A 25165-nucleotide genomic window follows, 5' to 3' on the forward strand; every position below is an offset into this window, starting at 1 on the left:
GGAGCAAGTAAAGACACTCTCGCATACCCGTGGCCCTGCTAACTGCCTTTCAACACTGTGCCCGGTCCAGCTGCCCTGCTGTGAGGTCCGCGAGACGCGCGGGAACATTTCCGGACCGGCTTGCCTGCTCCCCCTTCTGCACTGTGGCGTCTGCCCTCGGCAGCACTGTTTCTGGACTGCAGGTAAAGCGCTACCGCTCCTCAGCCATCGGACCAGGGAGCCCGACTCCACCCGGACTTCTCTGAGTACGTCGGATCTGGGGTGCATTATCTCTCGCCAGCGCTATTTTGCCAGCACATCCGGGCAGTGCATTGCCCTCAGGTCCGGGACTGTGGCGCCTTGCATATGAGATGGGGCCTTTGATCGAGGTGTCGCTTCCCTGAGACCGGACACTTCGCAGTGGGGGACGTACCCCCAAGAGTCCGGAGTGCTGACACCGGCCCGCTGCGCAGGGTTACGACGCGTGCATTGCCTCCTGGCCATATAATCCCAGCACAGACGCTCATCGCGCTCCTGATCAGGATTCCGCGTCCAGACTGACAAAACCTGGGACCACACGGTCTCTATTAATCTGCCCTCTGGAGGCGGGGGTCACATCTGCCCGCTGGGCCCCAGTGGACATACAGGATCCCCGACTGCAGCGCAGCACGCATAAACCCTACCTAATCTCTGCCCGCTTTGACCACTACACCCTGTGCCCCCGGTGGTCGTGGTACTACGTTCTGGTTGGACACTGGAGTAGGCAGCGGCGCCCGAAGGTGCCCGTTACAGCGCCACCCTGCAAACGAGATCCATGGGCAAGCACAGGGGCAGGACACATGATCAGGGAGCCGCACTGGACATGCAGTCCACGGGCTCTGAGGACCCACTGGCCTCCTCAAATGTGGACATCATCCCACCGACCGGTAGGGGCTCCCAAGACGCTAAGTTGGACCTCATCCTAAATGAAATACGAGCGACGCCCTGGAATCACGAATAGACAACATGGCGACGGGACTGTCACTATTGAGGGCTGACCATAACAAGCTGGCAGAGCGTGTAGCGGAACAGAAGATCACACTGAATGACCTTGTGCCACAGCAGACGGAACATTCCACGAAGTTGGAGGGTGTGGAGAAACAGCTTAAACAACTGTGGGATAGAGTGGACGATGCCGAAGGGCGGGCCCCCCGCAATAACGTCCCCATCCTAGGCATTCCGGAAAGAAGCGAGGGGAGGAACCCTACCCAGTTTGTGGAGGACTGGCTACGGCAGTTAGTGGGCCAGGAAGACCTCACTGCCCTCTATAGTGTGGAGAGGGCACATAGGATGCCGCCGCGGCCCCCCAAACCCGGAGCACCTCCTCGTCCTCTGATCGCACGCCTCCTTCACTACAAGGATCGTGACACTGTCCTGCGGGCAGCCAGGGAGAAGGCGCCGATACGTTTTGAAGACAAGAACATCTCAGTCTACCCTGATTTCACTCCTACTGTGCAGCGTGCCAGGTCCACCTTCATGAGTGTGAAACGCAAACTAAGGGACAAAAACATGAAATATGCACTCCTGTTCCCTGCACGGCTCAAAATTCTACACGACAACAGATCCCACTTCTTTGATTCGCCAGAAGAGGCAGAAGAATGGATGGAAGTCACCCTAACGCCGCCGACCTCACAGGACCCGTTTTGAAGATCGACATGGCGGAAGCCACGGGAACCCTCCGGATCACCAGGACAACGACCCCGGCCCGGGACAACACTCTTCACATGGTGCTTCACCGCGGCCGCACCCTTCTAGTGCCCGCACAGACGGGCAACCGTCTTCATCACAGCGACAACGGCTAACGGAGGAGGCACTGGCCGCACATGATGCGGAAGCGACCGAAGACAGGCACACCATCACCACTGACACCCACACTGAGGTGTCTGGTTCGGTTGACAGCTTGCCGCTCTTCCCGAAGGTCACAGCCCAGATGGCGGAGGAGTTCTGAACTGCTGCAAGTATGCTCCCCTCCGGGTGGTAACGTATGAATGTTCCCCCCCGCTTATATAGTATGTGGTGGGTTGCATGGGGGGGCCTATTCAATGGTGGGATATTGCACTAATGCGGGCCGTTAAGAGACAATTGACAGAGGCCTGTCACCCCCGGAATGCACACAAACTTAACTGACTTGTGCCCACGTTGGGCACCATGGTTTGGATCCCGGGCACGTTTGCCTGGGGACCCTTCTGTTCAGGGAATTCAGGGTTACAAGACACTCTCATCCTTTCGTGGAATCGAACTATCATGGGTACCCGGGTTTTTTACCTGGCTGCATCACATAGATGGAAATGGGGCCGCTTAATAAATACCAAATGTGCACTTGGAACGTGCGTGGCATGGGGGCGGTTCATAAACGCCATAGGATATTAGCCCAGCTTAACCGCAGGGGGACACAGATTGCTTGCCTACAAGAGACACATTTGAATGCTGCTGAGAATATGAAACTCCGCAAGAAATGGAGGGGGCAGCTCTTTGCTACCTCCTATTCTGCGTTCTCCAGAGGGGCGGCGATCTGGTTCCGCGGCTCTGTTCCCTTCCAGATGCTGGAGCAAAGAATCGATAATGAGGGACGATATGTATTTGTGCGGGGGCTGTTGGACGGGGATGCTATTGTATTTGGGTGTGTGTACTCGCCAAACTCGAATCAGTCGGAGTTCTTGTTGACAGTGAACGGGGTACTTGCAGATTGGGCGGATCATTGCTTGTTGATTGGAGGGGATTTTAATGCTGTACTTGATGTTGCTTTGGATAGGTCACATCCCCCTTTGCAGACAGCTGAGAGTAAGAAACAAGCGGAGGCTCTTGCGAGATGGTCTGAGGGCTGGGACCTGGCAGACGTGTGGCGTAGCGCACATCCACGAGACAGGGAATATACTTTTTTTTCACCGCCCCACCAGCTCCACACTAGAATCGACCACATTTTCTGTTCCCGTTCCCTAGCGGCTTCCATAATCCAGACCCAACACATGGGAAAAACTCTGTCTGATCACAGCCCTGTAGAACTCATCTGGCAGTGGGGTAGACGTCTGACCCCCATTCCAACTTGGAGACTGTCTCCAGATCTCCTTGAAGACTCTGTATTTCGGGCCTCCCTGTCTGACACTATAGTTACCTACTTCTCCACAAATACTAACACAGCCAGCTCCCGGCTAGTAGAGTGGGAAGCCTTTAAAGATTGCCTGAGGGGGGCGGCAATGGCCGCTGGGATGGGTAGGAAACCTGAGGTGATTGCTCAATTGAAGGAAGTGGAGAACTCACTTGCGCCCTTAGAGAATGAGGCAGCCGGCACCAATGCACCCTTCACACCACTGCAGGAGGCTCACATTAGACACGCGGAACTGCTAGAAGACCTGAGGCTCCTAGACTACAAAGAATACACGAACAGGCAACATACACAAGCGGATAGAGCCGGCCCCCTACTGGCCCGCCTACTACGTGACTCCCCAATTCACCATCCCATCCTGACTATTCTGGATCAGGAGGGCAACCCAACTAACACCCAACTCGGGATTAACACGGCGTTCAGGGACTACTACACAACACTGTACAGCCCCCCGCAGCCCCTATCCGAAGATGCATTCGAGACCTTCATGAGGGACCTGACTCTACCTCAACTCACTGAGAGACAGGCCAAAGATCTAAAGCGCACCATTACGATAGCGGAAATTAGGCAGGCGATCAGAGCTCTCCCAAAGGGCAAAACCCCTGGTACGGATGGCCTACCGGCCGACTTTTATGCGACATTTATAGACCTACTGGCACCGCGGTTGCACACTATTTATATTGAGGCCCTACGGACGTCATCCCTTCCACAGTCATCAATGCAGGCATTGATCACATCCCTATTAAAGCCTGCCAAGGAGGGGCTACAAATGGCAGATTATAGGCCACTCTCCCTTCTCAATACTGACTCCAAGATATTGAGCAAGGTACTGGCAGCGAGGCTCGTGCAAAACGTACCGCAACTGATCCACCCGGATCAATGTGGTTTTATTCCGGGTCGTAACACGGCCATGAACCTTAGGCGTTTAGCACAACTAATGCTCGGAGACGGAAGGGACGTGCACTCCGAGGGCTGCATATCTCTGGACTTGAAACAAGCGTTTGACTCCCTTAGGTGGGACTTTATGTTCGCCACCCTGTCCAAATTTGGGATACCATCTGAATTTCTTAACTGGGTCAGATTGCTGTATACCGTCCCCACGGCTAGAGTGCGCACCTCTGGACTTATATCGGCTCCTATAGCCATAGCGAGGGGCACCAGGCAGGGCTGCCCACTATCCCCCCTCCTTTTTGTCCTTGCCCTTGAGCCTATGCTCTGTCGGCTTCGGTCGATGGCTCCCCGCTATGGCATACGTAGACACGGGACGGCACATATTGTGTCTGCTTACGCAGACGATATTATATTGTATCTCCGAGACTTGAGGGGAGACCTGAGCTCTGTTTCCCAGGTCTTTGAGGACTTTAGGTCGATCTCGGGTCTGACCATAAGCGAATCCAAGTCCTATGGCTTCACATTTGCGGCCACAGGTCTGACTACTCCCTTACCCTGTGCCCCTCACGCATTCCAGATAGCGGAAACCACCTTTAGATACCTGGGGATGCAAATCTATAGAGAGTCTGACATGATGATTGACGGAAACCTTGGGAGGGCCATCAGAGCGCTGAAGTCACAAATACAATTCTGGTTGACACTTCCACTTTCCATACCCGGCAGAGTAGCGATATCGAAGATGGTGATGCTTCCCCGTCTTCTCTACCATTTCACCAACTTACCGTACCTGATCCCAGCAGCGACATTTAAGACCCTAGACACTCTCCTTACGGAGCTCGTATGGGGGCATGGCCGCAGACGTATAAGTTTGTCTAAGTTACAACTCCCCTCTGACTCCGGTGGTATGGGCCTGCCGGACTTTAGAGCTTACAACTATGCGTGTCAGCTTCAATGGCTGGCTTTCTGGGTGGCTGGTCGCAATCTCCAGGAGATCGGTATGTCGGAGGAGGATCACGGTAGGGGGAGACTGCACACACTACTCCTGCCCAACTCGGATATGCCGAGAGATGCCCCACCACTTCTTAGACTGGCGATCCTTTATTGGAGGAAGGCTCTGAAATACACTTCACCTAAGTCAACCTATGCCCCCACTATCCCACTCTTGGGCATTCCGTTGGGCACAGGAGCTCTCACGACGACCTCACTAACCGCATGGCATGACGCAGGAGTATCGCATGTGGGCGACCTGTTTGCAGACGGCCACTTGTTGTCCTTTGAAGACTTCAGAACCACACAAGGCATACCTGGGGGCTCATTCCTCCTGTACGCCGGTCTTCGCAATTATATCACACATAAATGGTCACCTGAGGGCCAGGAACCTGACACAAACCCCCTCACTAGGATGCATTATCTCATGGGATCGGGTGCACACCTGACGAGATGGCTTACTGCTGGCATCAGAGAAGGGAGAGCATTCACTCTCTCGCTTCTCAGGGAGACATGGGAGGAGGATATTGGTAGGCCCCTGAGAGACAAAGAATGGGACCGAATAATGCAATTTCCCAGAAAGGTAGCCAGGAACCCCAAGTTCAAATTCATTCAATTAATGCTGCTACATAGAGCCTACTTGACCCCGCACCGCATACATATGATGTTTCCTGATGCGAAAAGCAATTGCCCCCGCTGCGACGCTGAAGACGCATCACTGATAAACATGATGTGGCAATGTCCCAAGTTAGGATACTACTGGACCACGGTCCATGCATCGCTTGAAAGCGCAGGGTCTCTGTCCCGATCTCTTACACTAGAAGGCACGTTGTTTGGGCTGGGGCCCTCCCAGCGCAGCAGGACAGTGGCGTCCCGCTTTGCAGACCTGGCCCTATTATTAGCAAAGCGAGCCATCACGATGAGGTGGAAGTCACCTAAGCCACCCAACCCTGAATTATGGAAGGCAGAGGTAGTGCGCTGGGGTAGGGCTGAGGGAGAAGCACTGCAGCGCGAAGAATACAGAGGCCTACGGAAAAAAACGATCTCACTGGACTGGTTTGTCACTTTGGGGGAGTTTGAAACGGGAGACGATGGGGAGGAAGGGGATAACCGTGACGCACCGAATGTGGAATGAAAATGTCCTGAGCCAGAATCTCATACACTGATACCGGCTGGGATGCATGATTATGGGTTGGGGAGCACCCAATCACTGGTTTGTTGCCTTGTACCGTCTAAGTGTACTGATAGAAGAGGCTACATGTTACAATACTAAGGGTGACCCAGATAAATGTTCATTCAATTCACTCAATTAGATAACTGCAAAGAGAGTGTCGGGTGGGTTGTTCGAGGGTGGTGGGAGGGATTGAAATGACCGGGGTTTGTTTAATTGCGACAGTTCCGATCGCCACAAAATGTAAAATCAAAATGGCAATGCAAAATATTTGTTTTAAGCAGACATATGCATGTTTTTACTTTGATATACTGGACTTGAAAATGTATGTAACTGCTTCACATACTATGCTAATAAACAGATTTAAAAAAAAAAAAAAAAACATAGCATGGCATAACAAAACATAGCATAGTATAAAAAAACACAACAAAACATAGCATAACAAAATATAGCATGGCATAACAAAATATAGCATAACAAAACACAAAAAACTCACTCAACACATATTGCATTACAAATGCAATAGGTGTCACATTTGCGAAAGTTTAAGCTATTGGCATTGTAAATGACAATGCTATTAATGTATCTATTTTCAAAACCAACACATAAATAAAAAAAAATGTCATTTACAATGCTAATAGCTCAAACTTTCCTAATGCGAGACCTATTGCATTGCAAATGTTTGTTTGTTTCACTCCCTTTTCACTGCATTTGCTGCCATATTATGGCAATTATATAAGCTTAATCAAATGTGCTATAAAGAAAATGCAAACACAACAAGTGATTGACGGAATGTGGATCAATGTCACACACTCACCCCAGTCCAAGGATCTGGGCCTAAATCCATCGTTATTTTGCACTCCACACCACCCTGGGTTAGACAATGGCGATATGCAAATCAGCTCTGACCCTGAGCCTCATGGGAACAGTAGTTCGGACTGGACTGTTCCCATGGGGCAACAGGGTCAGAGCTGATTTGCATATCGCCATTGTCTAATCCAGGGTGGTGTGGAGTGCAAAAAAACGATGGATTTGGGCCCAGATCTTTTGACTGGGGGAGTGTGTGACATTGATCCACATTCAGTCCATCACTTGTTGTTTTTGCAATAAAGAAAATGCAGGCAGCTTCTCTTCCACAACTAACAAGTCTGAGGCATTTCCTAGAGTGCTTTGTTTATGGTGCTGTGGATGTGCCACTGCTTCAGCTTCATATCAGCTGAGCGGATCTAATCACTTTCCGGAAATGCAGAGCAAATGGCGTAGCACTGGCTGGCTCTCTAAACCGTAAGGGAGATATGCAACAGACACCTTAAGTGACTGGGCTACATTCACAGGTCTGGGCAGATGTTACCCTCCCTAGCAAATTAAAATGGTAAGTGTTTTTGCATTAGCAGGTGTAGATGTCCGGAGACTAATTTTGAGATTTGCTTTGTCACTAGCAGGGCTTATGGCAACAGCAAGCTGTGCCTTTGCCCAGGGCGCCAAGATTTAGAGGGGCGCACCCATAGCGGACCTTGCGAGCTTCATTGTATAATGCTTTCTTACAGGATGCCGGTTCTGTTCATTACCTGCGCCTGGCTGTCTATAAAATAGTGTTTTCTTTACATTCCTTACCCTCCCTCTGATGCCTTTTATCTCCACTCCCCTTTCCCTCACCTTTGTTACCTCCCATGGACTCTGTTCCAGTTTAGCAACTGAATAGGGGATTCAGGTCTGAGACCAAGGGCCAAATGTGTCTTCACAAGCCGGTCACTGCTCCAAGATATTTTGCTGGACAAGATTTGTGAGCCCAAAAGCCCCCCCTTCCCACCACCATCATCATCACCAATGGGAGGGATCCACTGGGTATGGGATGGGGAGGAGGATCAGAAGGGGTGCCAAGTTTAGTTTTGCTGGGTCACTGTCTGAGGAAGGGGTGGTCCTATGCATAGGGACACTTTTGCACAAAGTATCTGGTTTATACATTGATTTCTGACAGGAGAGAGACACCACTGCCAAACTTTGCACATTTACTTGACAAAACAGTGACACCACATTGTGCAGGGTGCCCTTTCTAGTCGCCCATTCACCCATGCCAAAGCCTGTGCCTGTGTACATAGCAGGCCTCTGGAATTCGAGGCCTTATTCTACTTTGAATCAAATTAATAATCTGACTTGAAAATTATATTTCAATCCACAGAGAAGTTGTAGAGCAGAAGAGAACGCTGCACTAGGATGCAAAACCTTGGCAAAGTCCGACATCTCTGCATCATATTGCAATACCATTTTTAGGTCTGACTGTAGACAGCTTTTTTGTTCAGTAAAGTGGTACTTTTAGACATGTCAGAAGTTTTTGAGTGGTCGAAGTCAACAAACTGAAGCATGCCCTTCATAAAATAAGGTCCTGTTTCTAATTTTTACAAGCATCCTGCAAGGAAAGTGAGTACATAGCAGATCCGGAATCTGGTGCCTCTGGTGGTATTAGCTGTGTTAGCAGCCTCTTCATTAATAAATATGGTAGTTGTTATAACATTTGAAAATAATTGTTGCAGCATCGAGCGCAGGACCCTTAAAATGTGGAGCTTGGAAAATAAGTATGCTTCTGCTGCGCCCCCCCCCCTCTTCTTGGGGGCCCGGTACTTTCTTCCTTAAAATACAAGGAACCACCTTGAAACCTGTCCAAAGGGCCAGAGTTTGGAATGGGCGAGCTGAGCACAGGGTGCCAGTCTTCAGAGGAACTCATGAACCACTCTGCACTGGGGTCCTGTAATCAGCAATGACCTCTACATTGGCTCCAGTGATTGAGTTTAAAGCGCTCCTAATCGTTTTTAAAGTGCCATGATTGGTGTTTTATACACTCTATCAGCTCCCTTTCTTATTCTCCCATCTACCTCTCACCCTCTGCCACCACACATCAATACACCCTCCTTATCCCTACAAACAACTTAGCAGTAGCCTGCCGGAGCTATGCTATGGGTGATTCAGATGAGCCGGGTAAGGGAAAAGATGTTTGTTTTCAGAGGCATGTCACTGCTTTTTTTTGTTGTTTTTTTACTGCTGTCCTTGTGACACGTTTTGTGCCAGCGAATTTGGGGCACTTATGTCTTTGAATTCTGCCACGTTTTCCTATTCACTCTGAAAAGAATGAGTTACTTTTTATTTCCATCTTTCATATTGCTTGTTTTCTCTTCATAAGTACTTTAATTTTGCAATTCCTTGAATGATAAGTTCCTTGTCCGATAGAGAAAGTCCAATCATAGTTTCTGTGCAACTCCATTTTAAACCAGCAAAGCTGTAATTATTTTTTTATGCCGTACAACCTACTTGATGTGGTTCAGGGCTGGTCGATGTCTGGCTTCCACATGAATGGAGTGCACCAAACTAGCAACTTTAACAGTTGTTGGAAATAGTTTAGCATTGTCTTTTTAGGGCCAAGCCTCTAACAGTGCATGAATATGCATTCTCTCTAGCGAGACTCTGTTGTATACAATATAGGGCTGGCAACCCATCCTTTACTTACCCATTTGCTGGAGTCTCTCACTCTGCTTTACTGCATTCTAAAGGGCCAGCAGAGGCCATGCATCACTTCTTTTCCATTCTGTGGTGCAGGAACCAAGCATAGATTGATTACGTTTAGACTGTCCAGTTTTCAGTTTCTATTTTTGGTAAATTCTGGCGTTTTTTTCAGTTTTTTCGATACCTTAAATAAACAGTGGCTATCAGTGGTTACACATTTTTGCACCATTAAAACAAAGTGTTTTTCCGGTGTTTATGGAATTTTAATTTAATTTTACTTATTGCTTGTTTTCTGCACTGATGGTGCATGTGTCTAGATAGCGTGTGCACAGGGTATATGAGGTCCAAATGCATTTTACTGCATCAGAATGGAATACAAAGTCAATGGCATTCTTCATTAACTCTCAAGATTGTAAAGATGCTTTCAGCATACCATCTAGCAAGTGACAAGGATCTCTTACATGCAAGTACTCTTTCTCAGGTATCGATTTTGACAGGCCATCATACATCTTTTTCATCTACTTAGCTGAATTACTGCAAATACAAACAATGTCATTTCAATCTTTATTGAACTTGGTAGGAACTTTTTTCAGCAGCATTCCAAGTGGCACTGCGTTCCATGTTTACCAAACGTCTGGTGTCATGTTTTCACCACTATCTCAGATGAATGTTTAAATCCTGGGGTGTTTGGCAATTCACTTACAATCAATACTGACTCCCTAGTAAAGGAGCTGATGTATCGAAGGATTTCACCCCTTCTTTGTCTGTGGGTAAATGTGATGGCCCATATTAGAAAAGATTCTTATGAAACCAGCCATTTTACCTCTCAGTGAAATCAAATGTAGCCAAAATATCAAATAGGATTTTGTTATTTCCTGATTCTTCAAAGTTTATAAAATAACTAAATAAGGCCCAAAACATGATTCTAAACACTGCATCTTTAGACCAAAGACCACAAACTGGAAAAAGCATAAGGAAGAAGAGACCATGTTTTATTGACATCCTTAAACAACAAAACTCAATCAGAATAATGTTAGTCAGTCTTTCTTGATGCTACCTTGTATTACAAAGTTACATTGCATTGGCCCCTTCAGGCAGAAATAAAAATTACTCTTTCGCTCATCTTTTCCTTTCTTTGAATGACACTTACATTGTTGTTGCAAAGGTGTTTTTCAGTGTTTGTGTTTACACCGGTGATGGCTATTTTCCTTTCGGTGGGGTTTTATCAGTTATTATAGGTTTAAACTTAAAACCAGATACCCTAATTACATTTAATTGCTGTTGGTTCACTGATTGCGCTTTGATTGAAGTATTATTTGAATGACCTACAATTTTTTTGTACGTTTTGCTGTTTTCCCCTTCTACCCATCACTTCTCCATGTTGCTGGCCCCCACACCTCCACCTCCACTCCTCCGTTCTTGCTTGCCCATAGATTCCCCCCCCCCTCCCCCCCCCCCCCCGCCAACACCGGTAAATAAAAAATGCTATAACGCAGCGTCAGTGCTTGCTGCATCATAGCAGTTTTTTGATCACTTTAATTTTAGCCATGCTGCTCTACAACATGGCTAAAAGGCATTGGCAAAGCCAATAGCTCTCGTGTAACTGATACCCATTGGCTTTATCAATGCATGTTTAAAAACTCAAAGCCCATTCTCTTTACCGCACTGCTTATTGTTTCTAGCTGGGAAACTAGTACAGTGGTTTAGTGCGTGTATCCTGTCTGTGCAGGACTGAAACCCACTAACACAGTGCTTAATTTGAGCCTGTGGTTTTCGGTGCTCAGCATCGGCACATCAACATTGACACTCGCTTTTCATGAGCCTGAGTGGGTAGGACTCCAGATAAGGACACATTCATTTTCAGGGACATTAAGTGATTTGTCCTGAATCACAGGATGTAGAGCCCACACCGAGACTTAAACATGGTTACCCTGCTCCGAAGTCTGCAGCTCTGGACATTATGCCACATCCTCTCCCCACTTTCATGGGTAGTAGTTGGTTCTGTTTTAGGCAGCGCTAGCAGGAGAAATGGGCTGGTACAAGCGCCTTCTGACTAGAGCATTTTTTTTTTTTTACAGATTGATCACTGCACTAACATGTCAGTGGTTTAATGCACCTCCCCTAGTGCTAGATGTACAGCCAGAAGATCAAATCTTGGTGAAGTACTGTACGAATGGTGCACAAGTCCATGTGTAAACTATGTCTATTCTATTAACGTTAATTCCGTCTCCTCTTATCTTGTTCTAGTCTCCAGAGTCTGGAGTTCACCTAAAATCCCTCCGGCAAAACATGGATTAAGAGTTCTGCAAAATTCAGCTCAAAACTTAACATTTTTAATTGCAATTTCTGTAATTTTCACATTTCAAATTTGAATTTGAGTGAATGGAGCGTTATGCCACCTAAGATCGATTTTATTTATTTTTTTAGCTATTTCTGGGCAGTTGTTTTTAAAGTTCTCTGCCATGCAGTTAAGTGGCAAGAGATTGATATCCCACTAGTTAGCTAAAAGTGCCATTTTGGTAGGCTTGAGACAGGAGGAAAAACGCTTCAGTTGATGCTAAAGAATAGAAACCCTTCAGCACATTATATTTTGGGCTTGTTTATTTATGGATCTATGTTTAATTATTTGAATAGTGCAAACCCTGGGAATATGAATTGTCTTTAATAGTGTCAACCTCACTTTAACGAGGAGGGGAAGGTACACGTGGAACAGATCCTTAGCTCTAGAGTCCTGCTTCTCTGCACCACCTTGTAGTTCATGCTCTGTGGGTGCTACACCTCGGACTGGAGCAGATCCACTCAGTGCGCTGCACAGGCAACTGTTTATTTTTTTTAAATTGATTCCATGCAATATTATGTTTAAAAAAACATAATGAAGGGTCTATTTGTTATGAAAGACGGAGGTCTTAGTGTTCTCTCTTTTTTGTTTTGTTTTCAGGGGCGCGAGGTCGGGGATGCCCTTCTGGCATGGCGGTGAAAAAACAATACTGCGGAATGTGTTCCGTATAATAACTGACCTCAATAATTCCATACTCGTGGTATATTTGTACCCTTGCCTCTTGAACATTGTAACTATTAAAACTGGTGGGATGTACTCTTGCCTTTCTATATGCTACTTGCAAATGTGGGCAGCACGTGTAGTTTTGAAACTAAAGAAGGACCCATCATCTGCTGCTTACTGTGGAGGACAGTTGAAAGGGGATTCTTTTTGGAGTAGGATTTGCACCTTGATTTAAAACTTGAAACGTAACCCACTGATAGGACGAGATGCTTAGGCAGCTCCTTCGACTTGAACCTGTGACCTTCATTTCACGCAGTCATCCCTGCATTCAAAGCATTCGTTCCCTAACCAATGGCATCGACTTTGAGCGCTCCTTGTAGGAAATCTTCCTTAGTGTTTCACAGGAGATTAATTAAAACTGAATAGAAGGACTAGCATCGAACACAAATAACAGTGGAACACATGAGAGATCACAACTTCTCCTATGTCACCAATTCAGCCCTCGTATTTTTATATAAGTGTAATTACATACATCATGAGAAGCATTTTTGAAAAGCCTGCTTCCCTCGTGTCTGCTGCTATAGAATGTAAACAGTTCCCCAACCCCATTTTAACCCATTATCTTCTGTGTGAGGACCTGCAGAGGTCACGCTGCCGTATAAATGTCTAAAACAACTTTTGCATAGGCAACAGATCTCCCATAGGTGAGACCTATTGGCTTTGCCAGTGCTTGTTTTATTTTGTTTGCAAGGTAAAGGCTCATACTAGGGTTCTCAATTAAATCACATTACTCTGTTATTGTTTGCTTCCTCACAAGCTCACTTAGACTTGGCTAATTGTTAGTGAGCAGAATTGGAATTGAGAATCCATTAATCATTGGAAAAGCCTCCTAGAATTTACTTAAGTAGCTTGAATAAGTTGTAAAATTCTCCCAAATATACAGAGCCTTTTATGTCGGCTGGCAAGAGTAGTTTATAGATGGGGTGGACAGTGAATGTTTTGCAGGACCCAGCCAGGCTGTGGCACCTAAAGAACCTCAATTTAAACAATCAGTTTGGCATTTAACTGGTCTTGCACATAAAACTGACCAGTCTAGCATCTCAGTTAATCACATATGTCTACATTGTGGCCAGAATATGTGTATGTTGCCTTCTCAGTTTACGTGGGATCTAGTTTTCAGGTCTCACCTACACAGCGCTTACTCTGTGCTGCGAGACATATTGTTTACTATTCAGTGGGCTTAAAACCTGCCAACAGCATGCCATTAGTTTTTATTGTCACTTTTTGCAATCTTTCCATTGCTTAGCACCTGTAGGCTTCCCTTTCTTTCTTGTGCTAGCTCCTCCTTGGAGCATGGACCAAGTATGTGTTCGACCTCCTCTGTTATTCCTTATCTTTTTGCAACACACTGTTGCTTTTTTCATAAGCGTTTCAGTATTATTTCTGGATGTGCTACGTACTTTCCTACTTTTAGAACCTGCAGATGGTGGCTTATTTATGCTACTTTTACCCTGTCTGCTGTCTGACACTTTAGTTACATACACCCACAACTGTACCACACTATGCCACTCTACAACACTCCAAACGATGCTGCTCTACGTCACTTTACTCTACGCCTCTCTCCATCACCTTTTAGCCACGCTGCTATACAAAATGGCTAAAAGACCATGGCAAAGCCAATAGCTCTCACACATAGATGAGACCTATTGGCTTTGCCAAAGCTTGTTGGATTGTGCATTGACGTTTGCCACACTATTTTCACTGACTTCACTGTCCAATCTCTGTGCAAGTGCTAGGCGATTTTTACAATATAAGGTCAGGTCACATCATGTGTGCTTTATAGTCCCCATGATTACTATTTGGAGCGGAGGGTGATGTTCAAAGCTCCCTTTCCTGTACACGGTTTTATTTTAAATTCTGTTTATTAAACGTTTCCATGAATGCATCTGGATGAACAAGCAAAAATGCTCACTGAGATTTTGCTAGGCACCTGAAAGTGGCGGCCCGGGATTACATTTAAAGATAGGCATTGTTGATTAGTCTGTCTTTTGTAAAGAGATCCCAGTACAAGTATATGGAAGTGTGCAAAATATCAGATGCGTCCTAGACAACCATGAACAGAATACAACCTGGAGGACGAATAGGGAGGAACAGGGTGGGAGGGGGAGGAGGAGAGGGCTATTAGGAGAGGGGGGGACCGGCCTCCTCGGGAGGTGTTAGATGAGTGTGCATGCGCGGTCAAAGCATTGTCCGTGCTATACACCATCATACGCTGTGTCACCCACGGGATGAGGGATACGAGGGGACCGCATCCAATGCACGTAATCGCAAATATGCGAGTAATGGTTCCCATACGGTTTTGGTCTGGTATTGGTGGGCATAAGGTCGCAATAAGCTGACAGCTGTTCCTGGCAGAACGCTTGCTGAATCTTTGAGCAACTCCTCTCGATGCGGGGCCCGGCGTCTTTTAGCAAGCAACAGGAACATGGCTGCCAATTTTCTGCAGCCCGCCGGCAGGGGTTGCATGTATCAGAGTGGCGCGGTCAAGGGGAGCGATCTATTCTTAGTTCACGTATTGTATCAATAGCCTCAAATAGTTTCCTTATATCGGTGGAGGCTAGGACGTTCCCAGACAAGGTGCAGGAAGGTTGCGTCTGGTGATCTGGTACGCGCCTCATCGATCAGACCGATTTTGTAGAGCCATTCAGGTGATCTATACGGTATGTAAGAATTTAAAGTGTATGAGGCGGAGCTTGTAATTTGAGGACCGGGCTCTGCGTGCACCAGAAGGTCCACTGTTCCGGCGTGATTGATGTACCTAACGAGGATTCTCATTCCCTATTGGCCCTAGGAGTGCAGACGGGCGCTGTGCGCTGAATGTCGGTGTATAATCGTGTAATCATCTTGTTTGGGAAATGGTCTTTTAAAAAGCGCTCAAGCACATGGAAGGTGGGTGGCGCTGCTGGGATGGGAGGTAAGTACGCGTGCAGTGCCGCTCGCAGTTGGTAGTGGATCATTTTTTCTAGGAACGTCAGCTCTTCAACCTCCGCATTTGAGGGAGTTCTATGAAGGTCCCTTCCAGGAACGCTTCACCCATTGCATTAAGCTTCCGTAACCTTGCGCAGGAGCCCGCTTCCATTAGGAAGGGCAGCGCTGGATGTCTGGGCAGAGGGACAGAGGGTGCGAACAGTCCCTCAGCCGCGTTCTGCGGGGCAGCTCTTGCCATGCCCACACCGTACATCCCACTGTGTCTATCTCTGTGAAAGGCTAAGATTGTGCCCCTGTTTAGGATCGTGTGTAACAGGTATGGTGTTTCCTGATCATGTTCAGGTGCAGTGTGTGCCATGAACTGTTTTGGGTACACCCAGTGGAATCCAAATTGCGCATGTGCGCATCAGTAGCATAGGTCAAAGTCTGGCGCGGCAAAGCCACCCTGCTCAAAGGGTAGTGTTAGGGTTTCCCAGGAAGCTCTGGGCTGTTGCCCGGCCAATACCAGTGAGATCATGTTGTAACGTGATCTTTACCTGATGTTGGCGTTAAGTGGAAGGGGGAGCAGCAGGTTGCAATGTGGATCCACCTCCTGCATTGTGGGGAAGAGTGTGCCAGATAGTGTGCGGTAGACCTGTGCATGGTAGACCTGCCCGGAATGAAGCCGCATTGTTCTGGCCGCAGTACCGGGGGCAACAGTGGATGAAGCCGAGCTCCTATGAACTTGGCAAGTTGCTTATTGTCAAGGATGATCATGGATAGCGGCCTGTATGAGTCGCATATCTAATGGTCTTTATCTGGTTTCAAGATTGTGATTGAGGGCCTCCCGCAGCGACTGGGGGAGTGACCTACCTTTCAGAGATTCCTCATACATATTTATGAGGTGTCGGGCTAATTGTATAGAATCAAAAAAATCCCCTACTTCAGGGGTGGACGTCCCACCACCAAGTGCGTCTCCGGAGGTACGTAACTCTAATGTAGTCGCTAGCCCACGGCTTCCTGAGGAGTCCTGCCAGAGTCCTACCCGCCCAGTCTCCCTCGCCATACTTTCAGGCTCTAGTCTCCCGCCTGTGGAAGTGGGTTTAAGGGTGGCTGCAATATGCCCTTGATCCGGTCCCACTAGTGCGACCCATCAGTCCAGCAGAGGTCACCAGTGTGCTCCAGTAACCTCAGACCTTCGAAGAAAATAGAGCCATGTACCAGAGGCAATGCCACAGATCACCAAGTGACCACACAAGGGTAAAATGTAAACTGTGCTTGTTGACCCCTACCAGTCCATGCAGTGATCAGAGGTCGCGCTCAGCCTACAGCTGCTCTGCAACCACAATCCAGCTTCTCAGAACCACAATTCCGTATTGATTACTTTTAGACCCAGCTCAGTGGTTGCTTCACCGCACAGCACCTCATCACAGTCTTCAGACTCATGCCTGAAGCAGGACCCATGTATCAAATCTCTTCCCCTTCACGATAAAGGCTGGCAACGTTGGCACCACTCCACACACAGACACCCAACCGCAGCCCCTGGCAACAACCCCGCCTCCGATGGTGTGGCTATGTTCTGCTACCAGTTCAGTTGTTACGAGTAGAGACCCACTTCTCCTACCGCGGCTCTGGCTGCTTACTTGACTCCCTGGCGCATCTGGATGTCCTCCTCATAGGGGTTTCTGTGTACACCCTTTTAGTCTCAAGACACAGCTCTGTTTATCCATCTGCGGGACCCCGGGGTCCGCAGGCCTGTGTATGTCTCCTCTTTATGGTTTGAGCCACTACATTCGCAGCCCAGTGCGAGACAAGCCAGCACCTGTTGCTCTGGCTGTGACGCTGCCAGATCCCCCACACCACCACCTGAGCAACCCTTTCAAAGATTCCTTAAGGAGCTATTACTGGACTAGTGTGGCCACACCACCAGCCTGTAGCACCATCTATCAATGGAGTTCTCCGCCCCTGTCTCCCAGATTGTGCAGTTCCGCATGTACTCCCAGCGAGCTGGCAATGCAGGATCCAGCTGACTCCAGTCTACACCACTCCCGGAGCAGGCCCCTCTTATGGCGGCACCACCACTTCGCCATAATTGGTGTCTCTCAGTGTGATTTTCCCCTTCAACCGCCCATCACAGTGCAACTTCACAGCCTCTCCATCCCCTCCACTCTCCCAGGGATGGAGGACTCCATCAAACTCAGGTGGAGGGCACCCAAGTCCAGCCCGGAGCCCCACAGTCCCAGGGCCAAGCTCAGCTGGGATTCCGCTCCAAGCACCGGTCCCTGCACAGCTGCAATTACTGTGATAGCAGCCGCAGCCTGCCCGGAGCAAGAGCAGACCATGGGGCGCAAACCAGCAGGGCTCATCCCACGTCGCTCAGCAAGCACAGCCACTCCGGCACCCCCGGCAGACAGGCAAGGCAGGCGAGGGAGTCTTCTTCAGTAGCCCTCTCGGAGCAAGCTACCCATCCCCTACCACTGCAGCAGGCCCTATGTCAGGCCCAGGCACCAACCGCTTCCGCAGCTCCAGTCGGGCCTCCAGCAACTACGTCACAAGTTCCAGTCCCCGCAGGTCAGCCCCGCTACGCCCACATCGGAGACGGGTACTCTGTGAGATCCTCCACACATTTCTGGCGGCTGAGCTGCAGCGCAACGACTCCGTGGAGCTAGGGCCGCACCTCGCCGAAGTTCGCCACTCGCCACCCGCTCCCAGTTCTCGTATGGCAGACCAAACCGCTAAATAGTCGCTTTTCCAAATGCAAGGGGGGGGGGGGGGGACTCACCCTGCCCCACGCTAGTGCATACCGTGACAGATGCATGGAAGAAGGAGAAATATACCTGATAAATGGGGATTAATGGTGGGCAGTCTCACAGCACGTCCGCCATGCTACCCGTGCTGGCCACGCCCCATAGATGTCACATTAATGACATATTTCTTGTCTCGCCTGCAGAGCCTTGCCAGATGGTGGTCATTTTGCTGCCGGGCATTCTAACGCCACCCACCCCCATCTCTCTGTCCTAAAGCCAGCATGGGGCTATGTTGTTGGAAGGTCATTTTGTTGTCTAAGCTCATCCCTTTTTATTCCCTCCTTTAAAACCATCTTCTCAAGGCAGTAAAGTATCAAAGCAATAACATTCTTCCTCATCTGCCAATCATTTGTGCTAGTCTTCTACCTTTCTGCATGTGTCCTGCTTCCTTACTCCCTGCCTATTTTCCCTTCTTTATCTGTTGCAGATGTCTGATTTGACCTTTACCTCACAAGTCTGACCGGAGCGGTCTCTCAGCATTCAGAACTCACTGAATTAGGTACCATTACTTAGGAACGGAAACATGAACACTGCATAAAAAAACCTTCTTTACCATTTGGTAGAGCTGCGAGACCGCACCTTATGCTACTTTTTGCAATACTGTTGGTTCGGTTTAGTCCCCAGCACTGTTTTTGCTCTTGCACTCTGATTAGTACTTAGTCCCGTGTCAGTCTGAGTAGTATTTTCGTATGGATTCTTCTTGAGAATTGCATGTAAATTATTAGCCTGTTTGGTGTTAAAAGCATACTTCAAAGTACAAACATTTAACAAGAACAGAGTAGCGGACCTTCCTTTAACTCGTATCTATTTGATACTGAATTTTTTTATGTTACTAAGTGGTTGATCTAGTAGAATGATCTTCTGTTTAATTTACCTTTCTGCAGATGCACTGAAGATGGATGCCCGCACAAGAAATTCTTTCACACTCGGTTCCTCATGCGGATGAGACTAACGCCTGACTGCTCAAAAATGCTAATCTCCACCTCGTCTGGATATCTCCTGATTTTACATGATCTCGATCTTACCAAGTCGCTGGAGGTGGGCAGCTACCCCATTCTGCGTGCGAGGAGAACGATCTTCAGTGCAGGTATGCATCCCTGCTGAAAACTAATATCAACATTGCTATGTGTAGTTAGAGCTCTGAAAACTATTCTGAGTAAAGTCTATAAATGGATATGTATTTTTTGATTGTTGGTAAAAAATAATTTTGTCGTTTGTGAAGTGTAAAAAAACTCATTTTAGAGCACTGTAAGTAAGGAGACGATAACTGAACAGTGATTACCTTTCTTTATAAGTTGTTGGATGTAGAAATGTAAAAACGTTTGTCTTTGAATTGTGTTGGAGCTAGTCTGCCTTTCTTTGGAAGAATGTACTGCAGCGCCATAGTCTGATATCAAGAGTATGCTTATTTCTCATGTGTATGTCACAAATAGGCATTGCATCCTTTTAAATCCTAGTAGCAAATGTCAGTGTTTGGCCTTCTAACTCTGGGATTATCTCCTCTTAAGAAGGGTAATGTCTCTGAGCCTCCATTCTAGTGTCACGGAAGAGGACTTTGAATATTTATTTATTTATTTATTTATTTATTCAAAGTTTTATATAGCGCGAACAAGATCCTTACAGATATCAGCGCGCTTCACAATGACAGGGTAGGGGCAGTAGGAATGAACAGAGGTAATGGGAGCAATGTAGTAGTCACTAACATGAAAGGATAATAATAAAATACATAAAACATATCAATATAAAGTCAGGTGAACAGGTAATAAAACGGCACAAGTCATTGATCCCAATTACAGAGGTGTTCAGGTACACCTTGGGTGTGTGGCAGGCTTATACCAGTGTTTTAGTATAGAGAGCGCACTGAGTGAGGGCATCGGGAGGGTGAATCAGTGACCCAATGTGTCCCATATATTGGTCGGTAGGGAGAAAGTAGCCTAGTAGTGTCACCATCAAGTAGAGGTATAGTGCCAAAGGTCAAGGTGAGCATTGATACAAGGCAATGTAGAGTCTCTGATCCACCACCTATAAGGTTCAGGAGATCTTGGCCAGAAGGATGGTTTTCACCTCTTTCTTGAAGAGTGCAGCGGAGGAGATACGCCTAGTTTCAGGCGGGAGCGCATTCCAGATCCTGGGTGCCATTCCTGAGAAGGAGCGCTTGTAGGTTTTCTCTTTCCTGAACCTACGGGGTTTCAGGAGTAGATTTTTTGAGCTTCTATTGGACCTCGAACCTCCTGATATGGACAATTTTTGAGCGAGGTAGTTGGGTGCATTGTGGTGCACGGCCGCGTGTGTCATACCTGCAATTTTTAGTTGTATTCTGGCTTCAAAAGGCAGCCATTTTAGGGACTTTAAATCTGGGGAAATATGCGAATGTTTTCTTGAGCCAGTAATGAGTCTTGCGGCAGCGTTCAGGGAGGCTCTTAAGGGTGCTGTTGTGGATAGCGGGAGTCCGCTGAGGGTCACAATTCCGTAGTCGATTCGAGGGATGACTAACGCTTGTACGGCAGTTTGGAAGTCTTCAGTCGGGAGGAAGGGTTTGATTTTCCTCAGTGTGTTGATTTGGAAATTAGCTGCTTTTGTGGCTTTGCTGATGTGTTGCTGCATGTTGAGCTTGGCGTCCAGTGTGATGCCTAGGGATTTCGCTGAGTCCACGATGGTGGGTTGGACATTGAGTGCTGTTAGGTTGTTGAGCCATGTTTGGGTGGTGGAAATTTTCGCCGGGGGTGAGATGAGAAGGAACTCAGTTTTCAGAGCATTTAGTTTGAGGTGATTATCGGCTAGCCAAGATTGAGTGTTAATAAGCGTGGAATTCAGATGTTTGATATCTTCCGGAGATTGAAGCTTTAGGTACAGTTGTGTGTCGTCGGCGTACATATGGAATTGGACATTAGAAGCTTGGAGCAAGGTGGCGAGCGGTTCCATGACTAGGTTGAACAAAGTGGGGAAGAGGGAGGATCCTTGTGGAACACCTAGATCTGCAGGCACAGGTGAAGATAGCACATTATCGATCTTGAACTTCTGAGACCGGTTGTGTAGGAAGGACGAAAACCATTTGAGAACCGTTCCCGATAGACCCATTCTAGTGCTTAGCAGCTCCAGCAGGTTCTCATCTTTGACCGTGTCAAATGCTGACGAGAGGTCAAGAAGGATGAGGAGACAGGACTCATTGCGATCAAGAATTTGGAGGGCGTCATCAATTATGTGTGTCATAGCTGTTTCCGTGCTATGTTTCACTCGGAATCCTGATTGATGAGAATTGAGGAGGTCAAATTGGTCAATGTGTCTTGTTAGTTGAGTTGGACACATTTCTCCAGCAGTTTGGCCAGGGTGGGGATATTGGTAATGGGTCGGTAATTGTTTAGGTCAGTCGGATCAGCTGTAGGTTTCTTGAGTATAGGTGTGACTTGCCCCACCTTGAGGGAGTCCGGAATGAGGCCTTGTTGCAGGGAGCAGTTGATGATTTTGGTCCAGAGAGGGAGGAGCAAGGGGATGAAGTCTTTTACAGCATTAGCAGGTAGAGGGTCTGTGTGGTGGTTAGAGGGCTTCAAGGTGCAGAGCAGTTTGTGTATTGTTTCTTCCGAGTAGGTATCGAAGTACTGCCAGGAAGCCATGTTTTTAGGTTGAGAGTTAGCCATTCTTGTGTGGTTGGGGAATCGGCTTACATCCATGATGAGGTCATTTCTTATGTTGTCAGTCTTTAGCTTAAAGAAAGCAGAGAAGTCTTCACAGTGTGGGGTGTCGCTTGTTGTGCTACTTGATTGTAGGGGTTGTGCCTTTGTTTGGGTTTTGATTAGTTCGAAGAGTTTTCTTGGCCTGTTTTTTGCTTGGTCCAATTGGCGGCTGAAGAAGTCCAATTTTGTTCGCTTTATTTTCCTGAAGTAGGCATTTCTCTTGTTTTTGAGCCTTTTGGGTGCAGTGCTGAGGGGTCCGCTCTCCAGGTGCGCTCTGCCATTCGCATCGAACGCCTGTCGTCATTGAGTCTGTCGTCATACCAGGGGTTAGAAGTTTTCGTGGAGACTCTCTTCAGTTGCAGTGGGGCGACTTCATTGACTAATGTATTTATAGATTCAAGGTAGTGGTCAGTCAGTGATTGAACATCCGAGGCACCTGAAGGGGGAAGGAGGAGATTGCCGATGTGGGGAGGCAGAGTAGAGGCGTTGAGATTCTTCATGTCCCTTTTCCATGTTTTGGATTTGATTGGTTGAGTCGGGTTAGGTTTAACTTTTTCATTGATAAAGAATGTGATAATGTGGTGATCTGACCAGTCGCAGGGTAGAATCGTCTCCAGTTGTGTAGAATTCTCTTTGGCAATGATGAGATCAAGTATCGCGCCTTTGTAGTGTGTTGGTCTATCACATATTTGGGTGAGGTCAAGTGCATTAAGGAAAGTTTTGAGACTATTTACCACTGTGTCTTTCTGGTCGTTCCAGTGGAGATTGAAGTCACCCAGGTAGACTTGGGTGGTCTGCCGACCGGCATTGGAAGTGATCATGTCCATGAGTTGTTGGGTGAATATGAGATTGTCACCAGGCGGGTGATAGATGAGATGTAGAGCACAAACTTGTTTGCCCTCGCTGGTAATGTCGAGGCAGAGGAGTTCACAGGAGGAGAGGGAGGGGGGGGTGACTTTAGTAACGGAGAGGTTGCTTTTAAAAATGCATGCAATTCCCCCGCCCGTCTTGTCTGAAGACCTGTCTAACCTAATGATGTGATAGTTGGGGGGGACTAGTATGTCCATAATCGGGGTAGAGGCTTCAGTGAGCCAAGTTTCTGTTAGAATGGTTAGGTCCAGATCAGCGTATTGCTAATATGGGTGGCGTCATTGGATGTAGGATAGGGGCTTAAATGTAATTGCTGATTGCTCCCAAATGGTAGTTGAGTTTAAAGATCAGGTGTCCGGCTTCATGAACGATAGCTATAATTCATCATGCACCTTAAACACCCCTTTACTGACAGCTCAGGCGGACCATTTTTCATGATTAAATCGGTCATTCACTCTTCTCTCTGCTTGAATTTGCCAGAATTCAGCATTTATTTTTCTTCTACTACAGACATGACATCTTCTGGATCCTCTGGGTCGCGGTCTTCTGCCTCTCCTTGTAATCAAGCTGATCCAGGTCCATTTTCTGAGAAAAGTGGATCTCGTTCCTCCATACGTGAAGGTATGTGTTTGGGTGGGTGGGAAGTGAGTGAACGGCTGAGGAGAAGAGTGAAACAAGGTTTAAAGCTGTGACTCTCCAAATTTTTAGTGCAATTTCAACAATCATGCCAGAAAATTATCACCAATGTTAGTACCAAATGTATTATGAACAACGTACTCCGAACATTTAATGGTGGTAAACAACTCTAACATTACGAGTTTGCAGAGCTTTATAACGGAACTCAAAGAAATAACCAATATAACAGCTTGTATATTTGTGGCACACTCATTCACCCAGAAGGCGGTCTTTTAGCACTATTGACATAGCAGATGATACCCAACTCAGTGGTACTCCTTTTACCAACCTCCTATGAATCAAAGCCTGAGTGAACCTGCCAGAAGTCAGTCCTGTAACAATATGTTTAGCCGAGTCTGGTGGCTAAGTGGATTAATACATCCACTCCAGGAATCTGTGTTTGACCTGATGGTCTCAGGTTCGATTCTCAGCAGGTCCACTCACCCTTTTATTTTTCTGAGGTTCATAAAATGAATACCATTGAGTTGAGCAACGTTAAACATCTATTGTTTCAGTGCCAAGAAACCCAAGGGTGAAAGGCCCTTAACAAATAACACTTTTTATATCACAAATCCCTGAAGTGGATGCATTAGCCCCCTCAGCCACCAGACCGATCTAAAAAAATGCTCTAGGAAACATGTGTACGGTACAATGCCTTATGAAAAGAACCAGAGAATCAACAATAGTAGAGTACAAAGTTAAAGAAAAATAGACCAACTACAATAAACTAATGTTTATAAGTTCTGTGGGAAATTATCTGTCTGTAAATAAAAGATCACAATAAGGCAATGAACTCTATTGGGATACACCCAGCACCCATTATGGAAGAGTACTACTAAGTGAGTCTCAGTAAGTTATGGCTCTTGGTGCCTCATGCACAGTCAGCCTCTGTTAGTATGGACTAAGAATTTGAACACAAGTATGAGAGGACAGTAGAGCAACCAACAAGAATACAGAAACAGGGCTCAGTAAAGGCAGAACTGAATGTAGTAATAAAGTAATAATTTAGAAATAGTTTCAGGGAAGGTAGGGCTGGATTCAAACAACCATGGGATAAGGAAAGCCTTACAAAATGTAGCAAGAGTGGACAGACCAACTTAACTGCAAAAGCAAGGTAGACACTGAAAAGGCAGATAAACAAATCGAGCCAGGATTGAGAGCAGATGGAACAAGTAACTGTAGAATACATTGAAAGGAATCGGCAATAAAAACAAAATAGGGCTGGACGTATGCAGAGTGGACTGGAACACAAACACAGGGTAAGGGATCTGCAATACGTGCAGGAGCAAAAGAGCATGGACAAGAAACCTGCACAGTAATGCTCCATGAAAGGTAGCTCTACATCAGAGAACAGGACAGGGGCAGAGGATTTGCACCATCAAAGAGCAAGGAACATGACCAGAGAAGCTGTAAGGCAGGGCATGAGAATCAATGACTCGTGAATGTGCAATGTGTACAGTAACAAATAGGCCTTCAGGCAAAGCAGAAAATAAGACCAGGTTCAAATAG

The 25165-nt window shown here is 47.1% G+C and overlaps 1 protein-coding gene across 1 annotated transcript in view; it reads left to right on the forward strand.

Moving 5' to 3' along the window:
• DCAF10 (DDB1 and CUL4 associated factor 10) overlaps window positions 1–25165 on the forward strand; it is a 218976-nt gene that overhangs the window by 110263 nt on the left and 83548 nt on the right. Inside the window, exons 4-5 of the mRNA XM_086961863.1 lie at window positions 19325–19527; window positions 23492–23602. Of these exons, the coding sequence (XP_086817989.1) occupies window positions 19325–19527; window positions 23492–23602 (314 nt within the window). The remainder of the gene's footprint in view (window positions 1–19324; window positions 19528–23491; window positions 23603–25165) is intronic.

Source organism: Lissotriton vulgaris, chromosome 3_1, assembly GCF_964263255.1.
Source record: "Lissotriton vulgaris chromosome 3_1, aLisVul1.2, whole genome shotgun sequence".
NCBI lineage: Eukaryota > Metazoa > Chordata > Amphibia > Caudata > Salamandridae > Lissotriton > Lissotriton vulgaris.